At 39.3% G+C, this 9,791-nt stretch overlaps 1 protein-coding gene and 1 long non-coding RNA gene across 3 annotated transcripts; one reads left to right on the forward strand and one right to left on the reverse strand.

Annotated features, from left to right (window-relative positions):
- Nucleotides 1-3,413: 3,413 nt before the first annotated feature.
- On the reverse strand, nucleotides 3,414-5,834 carry LOC110225923 (the record flags this gene model as incomplete). Its single annotated transcript, XM_021016298.1, has 1 exon — nucleotides 3,414-5,834. A coding segment is annotated over exon 1 (2,421 nt), but the record flags the coding sequence as incomplete, so codon positions are not given.
- A 1,384-nt stretch (nucleotides 5,835-7,218) lies between these two features.
- Nucleotides 7,219-9,049, forward strand: LOC110225920. 2 transcript variants are annotated; one of them, XR_002330096.1, is made up of 5 exons: nucleotides 7,219-7,731; nucleotides 7,809-7,895; nucleotides 8,375-8,629; nucleotides 8,720-8,782; nucleotides 8,876-9,049. It is a non-coding gene; the product is annotated as an uncharacterized LOC110225920 (long non-coding RNA). The 2 variants fall into 2 exon arrangements; XR_002330094.1 differs by having other exon boundaries at nucleotides 7,219-7,895.
- The last annotated feature ends 742 nt before the right edge of the window (nucleotides 9,050-9,791 follow it).

A 9,791-nucleotide genomic window follows, 5' to 3' on the forward strand; every position in this document is an offset into this window, starting at 1 on the left:
AATCGTAATTTTTATAGTCATAGTTTTTACCAATCGGTTATAAAATTTATATAGTCAAAATTTTTACAGCAAAAATTCTAACAATCAAAATGAATTAACAGTCTTTAGCGATCGCCCCAAATTGCCGTTCCATTTCAGGCACACTACAAACGACGTGGTAAATGGGCTTTTATCTCAAGTACTAGAGGAAAATCCGGGCTACGCCCGGTATATTAATAAATTTTAATAATTTTACAAAAATCTTTTTATGTTTTCTTTTTTTTTGGGAATTTTCTATACGTTTTAACATACAACCTATATGAAAAAATAAATATGAACTTGAAATAGTTTACGCTAATATTAACAAAATAAAAAGGAGTGTAATAGAAATATCTTTTAATAACTGTAAATAAACTTTGGAATTTCTGACACTTTTTAATTTATTTTTACTCATGTCCATTTGAGTTTTTTTTCTTCTAAAAATATATACATATAGAATTTGTAGTGTTCAGTTTAATTGGTTGATTATTTGGGATGATGGGTAGTATTAGTAACTTAATTTGGTGGTTAACTTTTTTTTATTTTCTCTGGCAATGTATACAGCTTAAAACATTATTTGGCATTAGAGGCTTGGTAGCATATTTGTTACATTTTGTGTAGATGGTGATTATTCTTTAATTAAACTATTTTTTGCTCCATGTTAAGTATATTATATATGCTAAAAATTTAAAGTCCATGATGGTCCTGAAACAGAATCCATTTCAGAAACTCTAATACTTTAAGTGTAGACCAACTGGTGCTTTCAAACCCTAATTTTGCACGGATACGATTTCGCCCAGATTTTGCACGAGTCAGATTCTCAAAAGCATCTTCTGGGAAAACGTAATCAATATGTATGACATCATCTGCATATGTGTCATAGATTGGATCACCATAGATCTCTCTGTAGATCTCATGGTTTTCTTCTTCTTCAGAAAAGAGGCTTTCGCCTGTGATAGGATAGATGCTACCAAACATCATGACAAACAGAATCGAGCTCTGATTAAGAAATCAAAGCACCAGCTCTGATACCAAATGATGAGGCAAATCAGAGCTGGTGTAGACCAAAATACGTAACACAAAGAAACTTGTTTAGTCTGAGAATGCCCAAGAATCTCTGTCTTCTTATTCCGTTGAGAACTCTCGAGTTCTAGCCGCAACAAGGGTTTAAGAGTTGAAAAGCTCTTTGATTATAATTCAATAATGTCGTGCCTTTACAAAGCCTAGGCAAGCGACTATATATAATAAAACTCCAATCCTAATCCTCTAAGGAATTGGAAACAAAATAACTTGTTGATCAAGTCGTATCTAGCTAGAAGACTTATCTCAATCTAAAATAAAAGAAAAATACCAAACTCTTAATAAAGTTAAATGACTTAAAAACCAGAACGAAAGCCAAAGCCAAGAAGGAACGATGCCCTGCATCAGGTCACCCGGGGTAGAAAAAGATTCGGCCCTGAATCTTCAACTTCGTCTTGAGCAACGTACGGGAAGAGATGCTTAACGTTGAAAACATCCGACGAACGCACATCCGGAGGAAGCTTGACACGATACGCATTAGCATTGATCTTCTCTAAGATTTCCAAGGGACCTATCTTACGAGACTTGAGTTTGTTGTAAGTACGAGCGGGAAACCTGTCCTTCGTCAACACAGCCCACACTAAGTCACCCACAGAGAAATGAACATCGCGACGATGGCGATCCGCATCGACTTTATACTTAGCAGAAGAAGTCTTCAAATTTTCATGAACTTGAGCGTGAAGAAAGGACAGATGTGCCACAAAATCAATTGCTTGTCCATGATCACGTGTAGCATCCGGAGCGACACCAAGATCAATTGGTCCACGAGGAACAATGCCATAAATGATACGAAAAGGGCTGAACAATGTACTACGGTTCACTGCGTGATTATGAGCAAATTCAGCCTTGCACAAGATCGTGTCCCAACTCTTGATATTATCAACAACCAAACAACGCAACATATCACCCAAAGACCGATTCGTCACCTCTGTTTGTCCGTCAGATTGCGGATGATAAGCCGAACTCATATCGAGACTAGTACGAAGCAACTTCCACAAAGATCGCCAAAAATGACTCAAGAATCGAGAATCCCTATCTGACACGATTGACAAAGGCAGCCCATGAAGATGGTAGATTTCGCGAAAGAAAAATTGTGACACTTGAACAGCATCCGTTGTCTTCTTGCACGGAATAAAATGTGCCATCTTGGAAAAACGATCAACGACCACAAAAATGGAATCATGACCACGCTGAGTACGAGGCAATCCCAATACGAAGTCCATACTGATGTCCGTCCACGGTTGAGTAGGTATAGGGAGTGGCATATAAAGACCACTATTAGACGCATGGCCCTTAGACTTTTGACACCGTACACATCGTTCCACAAAACGCGCCACATCACGCCGCAAAGTCGGCCAAAAATAAGCATCAGTGACTAATTGAAGAGTCCTATCACGACCAACATGACCTTCGTTATGAAATTCTTCAATAATCTTCAAGCGCCAACTACACTCCGGCACACATAAACGATTACCAAAGAACACAAAACCATCTTGTAAAATAAAATCTGAAGACCGTCGGTGTTGCAAATCATCAAAGATCAGACCAAAGAACGGATCGGTTGGATAGAGATCGGCGAACGTGGTAAACCTGGGTACTGAAGCTTGAAGCGTCGCAAGGAGTGACTGCCATCTACTCAAAGCATCCGCCACTTTGTTAGTACGACCCGACAGATGTTTAATGACAAATGTGAATAGTTGAAGATAAGCAATCCAAGAAGCATGCCGAGCAGAAATCTTATCTTGACTCCCTAAATGTTTCAAAGCGTCATGATCCGTATAGAGAATAAATTCTTGATGAAACAAGTAATGGCGCCAATGTTTGATGGCTTGGACAATGGCGTAAAATTCAACATCATACGTCCTATAACGAGCCCGAGAACCTGCGATTTTTTCACTGAAGAATGCAATGGGACGACCCCGCTGACTCAACACTGCACCAATTCCGAATTTACAAGCATCACAATGCAATTCAAAAATTTCTGCAAAATTAGGGAGTGCCAAAATTTGAGTAGAAACCAGCTTCTCTTAAATGCTTTCAAACGCTGCATTAGCCTCAGGAGTCCACACAAATGACGAGCCCTTCATACAATCGGTTAAAGGAGCCGTAATATTGCTAAAATGATGGACAAAGCGTCTGTAAAACGAGGCAAGACCATGAAAACTACGGACATCACTGATTGACGTTGGTGTCGGCCAAGATTTAATTGCTTCCACTTTACTCGGATCCACTTCAAGGCCTTTGTTAGAGACGAGATAACCCAAAAACAAGACTTGTGACGTGCCGAACACACACTTCTTACTAGCAGCAAAAAGTTTCTCTCGGCGCAAGACGTGGAGTACCTCCGAAAGGTGTCGTAGGTGACTTGATAAATCTGCGCTAAACACAAGTATGTCGTCAAAATAGACAACAACAGACTTACCGATGAAAGGACGCAAAGCTTGATTCATCACACGGATAAACGTGCTAGGAGCATTAGAAAGACCAAAGGGCATCACCATCCATTCAAAAAGACCCTCACGCGTTTTGAATGCCGTTTTCCATTCATCTCCCGGTCGAATCCGAATTTGGTGATAACCGCTTTTTAAATCCAGCTTGGAGAAAATAGAGGCGCAACCAATCTGATCAAGCAAATCGTCTAAACGACGAATTGGGAAGCGATATCGGACAGTGATTTTGTTGATGGCGCGACTATCAACACACATCCGCCACGAGCCGTCTTTCTTTGGAATAAGTAACGCCGGAACAGCCGTAGGACTCAAACTTTCACGAACATGTCCTTTAGCGAGAAGCTCTTCGACTTGGCGACGTAGTTCATCATGTTCTTGTGGACTCATGCGGTAGTGAGGCCGGTTGGGAAGAACTGCGTTTGGAACCAAATCAATCCGGTGTTGAATATCCCGTAATGGAGGTAGGTCATGAGGCAAATCATCTGGAAACACATCACTAAACTCGTTAAGTAACTCGTGAAAAGCACTTGGAGTAGGAGAAACTTCCCTTAAAGGCGGCGGAGCTGAGATCAATGCCCACACGATCGTAGTATCACCAAGTTGGGCCTCAAAATCAGCCTTAGGAACCACTAATAACGATTGTGGAGCAGTCGTTTTACTCATCTCAGTCGCACTTGTAACAGCTGGTAACAACTCTGTCTCCTCCTTTGATGGCACTAATGTAACATTGCGACCCCCAAAAGTGAAGCTATAAGTGTTGTTTCTGCCTTTATGTGTAGTATCACGATCAAACTGCCAAGGGCGACCTAACAACAGGTGGCAAGCATCCATTGGAACCACATCACAAGAAACTGAATCCTTGTATGACCCAATAGAAAATGCTACTAATGCTTGCTTAGAAACAGAAATTTCAGAACCCGTATTTAACCAAGCGAGCTTGTATGGAAATGGATGAGCTGCATACTTGAGACCAAGCTTACGAACTGCCTCTCTTGATATCACGTTTGTGCAACTTCCCGAATCAATTATCAGCTTACAAACTTTGCCATTGATTGTGCAAGTAGAACGAAATAGGTTAGAGCGTAACCATGATTCCTCTGTGGCTCGAGGAAGTAAACAATTACGGCGGAGTACCAAAGCATGACCTGTGTCACCAAAAATAAATTCATCCTTTGGCTCTTCTTCATCTGACCCGTAATCATCATATCGAGGCTCGCCATCTTGCTCTGTTTCCTGAGTCAACATCCCCCGCTTAGTCTGGTGCGGACATGCTGTTTGTCGATGACCAGACTCGCCGCAGCTGAAACAACGCAATGCTCCGGTTTGTGGTGGACGAGAAGCTGCAATTGAATCAGGTGGAGCACTCGGTCGTGACGTGTTAGTGCGTGGAGCTGCAGCATCTGAGGCCTGAACAGAGTTGGATTCGCTAGGAGGTGGCAGAAGGGAACGATTACGAGATGAGGATGGATTCCAATTGGACTTGTACTGAAGCTCCATTCCATTAGCCCGCTGATGTGCTTCATAAACCGATGTTGGATTGAACTGTTGTAATGGAATCTGCAGCTGAGAACGGAGGCCACCAATAAATCGAGAAACAAGTTGATCTTCAGTTTCTCCAAGCGTGGTGCGTGCCGTCATCTCAAAGAAATCCAACGCATATTCATCTACCGTACGTGACCCTTGTCGTAAGTTTTGCAGCTTAGTGTACAATGTCCTCTCATAATTATACGGGAGAAATCCTCGACGCATATATTTCTTCAATTTTTCCCATGAATCAATTTTATCCTTGCCGGAGCGTCGACGAGATTCCTTAAGCTGAGTCCACCAAGCCATAGCTCGACCTTTAAATCGTGTAGCCACAAGTGAGACACGAAACTCATCAGGAACTTTCTTAAAATCCAAAACTTCCTCAACCACATTCAGCCAATCGAGAAACTCTTCCGCTTTAAGGCCACCTGCAAATTCTGGAATTTCCAATCTGAATCCGGATTCCCAGCGAGGAGTGTTATTGTTGTTGTTGTTGTTGACGTTGTTGTCGCGTAGACGAATCTGTTGGTCACGTTCTTGACGGATGGGATTTGCAAACAGATTGTCAACTTCTTCATCATCGTTCTCTTCCTCAAACTCACCACGCCGTTCCCGTCTATTACCTTGCTGAGTTTGTAGCACCGTTGTTAATGCGTTTTCAACAGCGAGTTGCAAAGCTTCTTGCAGCCCCTGAGTGAAATTCTCCAAGGTTTGGCGAAATTCTTCATGTTGATCTTCGTTATTCTTTCGAGGAGCCATTGAGTAGTCGTCGAAAGTAAAGGATCGGGCTTTAATTGAGAAATTAAAGCACTGGAATCTGATACCAACTGATGAAGCGGAAGCTTCTAGGGATAGAACTAGATCCGTTGATTCTGAGAATACCCGGAAACTAGGGTTTGAGAGTCCTCCTCTCAGGGCTTTCGCAAAAGCTCTTAGGGTTTGTGAATACTCTTCACAGTGGTTTTTAAAAACCTCTTTAAATCTTTCGATTAATCAATTCAATAACAACTTCCTCTAATACAATAAGCCTAAGTGGCTATTTATAATAAAACCCAAAACCCTAGATAAACGCTAAAATAATCTAAACTAATTAAAATACAAATAATAAATAAATAGAAGATAATCATAGAAGATATTTGGAATTATCCAAATATCACGCTGCATCAGGTCTCGCCGGCCAAGAAAGATTCGTCCTCGAATCTTGTATATGCGCTGCATCATTAAGTCTCAAACTTTACACGTTGGTCCCAAACCAAAGCTTGTAACCAACTCACTAAACTAAAACCAACTCAAAATGAAGCAAAATACACACTTTACATTTCAGGACCTTCTTCACCATTTTCAGCAATCCTAGGAACTTTATTCATCCCCGACTTAAACTTAAACGAAGCATTCCCTCGTCCATCCCTCCCTCCAGGCAACAACAATGCCCTATGTCCCTCATTTGGGTTCACTCTGCCTCTCGGAACAAGCAGATAACTATCATCCTCAAGCTCATTCACCAAGCTTCCATCTACCTCATTTGGCGCGAGAGGAATCAGCGTATTCACTCGACTACTCATAGGAACGCGGCCTCCATCGTTAAGGAGAATAAGCAGACCATTCGTGCGCGGCTTGATCCCCTTTCCAGAGCTCAAATTTGTGTTCCTCCGGTTTTAACTCTCCTTGCTACTTGGTTTGCTGTCTTTCAGTAGCTTGTTCGGGTTTTTCTCTGTTTGTTTCCTGTTCTTTTGTTCTTGTAGGTTTCTAGGATGAGAAGGTTTGTTTCTCCCTGTTTGGGCTTGTTGCCGTCTTGGGCTTTGGCCTTGTATTTTGCTTTTTAATTAATGGAAATTTAAAGTGAAAAAAAAAAAAAATGCCCTATGTCCCAGATGCAGCAACTCCAAAACACTACAAAAAAAGTGTGCATTGATAGCATATTAGGATAGCACGGATTTTGCAAATGCTATTAAAGATGATATCGAGGGATTTGTAACTATATCGTAGCATTTGAAAAATGCTAAGCCCTATAATAGCAAAGAAGAGACGTAGAATCACTTATGACCGCCAAAACTTTGCAAATATTTCACAAAAACCGCTTAACACTTTAGCAAAATTTTTTTTTTTTTTTTTTTTTAATTATTAAGAGACAACCCTAATTTCTATCTTCTTCTCCTTCATCGTTCTCTCCTCCTATACCTCTCTATTCTTCTTTTCTCCTCTCTCGCTTACTCTCTTCCTCTGATTATGCAACCCTAGATCTATTAGATTTTATCAGTTTCGCTTCAGATTTCAGATCCATTATCTCTTTGTCACCCTCGCTTTCATCCCCAAATTTATCTTATTCTTCTTCAATTTGATGAAATCTTCAGTCTCCATCTTCGTCGGTGGTCTGAGATAGCCTTAAACCATAAATTTAATTTCGATGGCTGAAACGTAGGTGAAACCCAAACCATCTTCGTCGCTTGGTTCTTCGTAGCTGAAAGGTTTCTCGATCAATTGCTTAATCCTTCTCCCTCCGACTCCCGTCTTTCTCTTTCTCTCGGCTCCATATGTACGATTTTGTTAGGATTCACTAGATTTATTAGCAATTGTAGATGAATTTGGGTTAGATTGATTTAGCAGTGAGATAATGATTTCGATTTAGAAAGCAAAAAGTCTCCATCGAGTTCTTCTAGTGAGTTTTTACATATCTATTTTCATACATCATAGAACTCTCCCTTTTTCTACTCTAATATCTTACTTGTTTCCCAGATACAATGAATCCTCAAATACTTCCAGAGCTCTTTTCCATTTAGTGAGAGTGGCAAGAGAGCAAAGCTCAAGAAATAACCAAGAGAGGTCTGTCTTTCCGCTTTTTCTTTGTTTTTTTTTCAATGAACATGATGGAGTCTTTACTCACGTAGTTCTTAGGATTCAAGCAAACCATGCCTTATTTATGGACTGTCGCAATGTCTCCTCTTTGGTATATATGTGCAGTCTTTGAAAAATGTTTGCAATTGTTCATGTTTACTATATTAAGATGTCGTTACTTTTCTCGTTTTCTCATTGCTGCTTCAAATGGTTCATGTGTACTCTATTAAGATTTGTTAGGATGTGATCTTTAAGAATTTAATTTGGTTACTTTAGTCTAGGTTGTTGCGACTTAGATAACGATTACTCTACAGATTTGTAATGTTAATGGTAATGTTTCATACTTGATCCTTTATTGGAGTCTGTTTTTTATGGCTTCTGATGATTGTGAAAGTGGAAATAGCTTTCCAGATTGATGGCTGTAGGTTTTGATTTTCTGTTACAGGTTTTAGTTTATGAATTTTCAGGTTTTGGTTTCTAAATTTGCAAGTTTTGGTTGTCTAAGTCACAAGTTTTGGGTTTCTCTGGTTAGCTACTACATTTTTATTTCATACACACGTTATTTTTTTTTAACTTACATGGGTTCTGTTTTTGACAGTGAAGGGATAAAAGGTTAATACTAGTCCTAGCTAGTAATTGTACTCTCATGTGCTTGGATTCATTGAGAAAGCAGGAGATAAAGAAAGGCTTTTGAAGTGGAGTTTGAGTGATACCTGGAATGGGTATAGATTCTTACTATCACTTAATCTTGTTTAGATCTGTTTCTCGTCTTGTGTGTTATATACGTATAATCTAATCTTTTGTGTATTTAGCAATCACAAATGTGGTAACAATCTCTACGATCATGAAGCACAATGGACTAGCAACATAGAAGAGTAAGTAAAATTTCCTTTCTTATCATCAACGTTTATTTTTTGTAAATCATAATTCAGTAATCTGTTTTCCCTTTGTTCCATGTTTGCCAACAGAGGTGTTAACGTTGTTGACTGTGGGAATGAAAGACAAGAACAAAGGAAGCATGGTCCAGAAGGCTAAGGCAAGTTTCTTTTAATATTTTTTTTAAGGCTGGTGAATAAGCTACAACAGAAGCTGTTTAGGTCATTGGATTGTCTTTGAAGTCTGATGCTAAAAAGACCATCATGAATCTCTGGTTCCCTCTTTTTCTCACGGTTTTCTAGCCATTATCTTGTAGAAGTAATTGAGAAAGTCACTTGCTTTTACTCATACAAAGACATCCAACTTCAAAAAGAGAACTGAACTGCAGAGGATATAGAGAAGGCAGTGAAATGAGAATTGCTTGGAATGAGACATCATCCTAAGTCCTTGGAGGGAGGGAAAGAGCAAACCAATGGAGTTCTTTGTTTAGTCCATCTGAATTGCAGTACTTATGACGTTGTTTATGACCTTTGTTTTTATAACAAATGGTGTTAAATGCTGAACTATTTTGTAAAATTACAATTATGTATTTTTTGATGATCTATGAAAAGAAACGTGCTTTCAACAAATTGGTTTTGTAGCATATAATTATTTGGATTTTAAATTTATAGATTTAAAATAATTTTGCAATTCATCATTTTATAATGTAGCACATAAAAATTGCTACACAAAAATATAATATAGCAAAAATTATGAGTTATAAAAAATTATATTAAAGCATTCGATTAGTGCTATACTAGAAGGACTTATAATAGCACGACAAAAAATGCTTTTGTATGGGTGATACCTACTATAGCTGCCGAGAACATAGCGTTTGTGAATTCGCTATCTATAACGTAAGATAGCATATTTTTAGCGCTATCAATGAACAAATTTCTTGTAGTGAAGCACCTCCTTCTCCTCCCCTTCCTCACCCTCCACCTCACTCCCAACCTCTCTAGCCTATCT

Source organism: Arabidopsis lyrata (genome assembly GCF_000004255.2).
Source record: "Arabidopsis lyrata subsp. lyrata unplaced genomic scaffold ARALYscaffold_243, whole genome shotgun sequence".
Taxonomy (NCBI): domain Eukaryota; kingdom Viridiplantae; phylum Streptophyta; class Magnoliopsida; order Brassicales; family Brassicaceae; genus Arabidopsis; species Arabidopsis lyrata.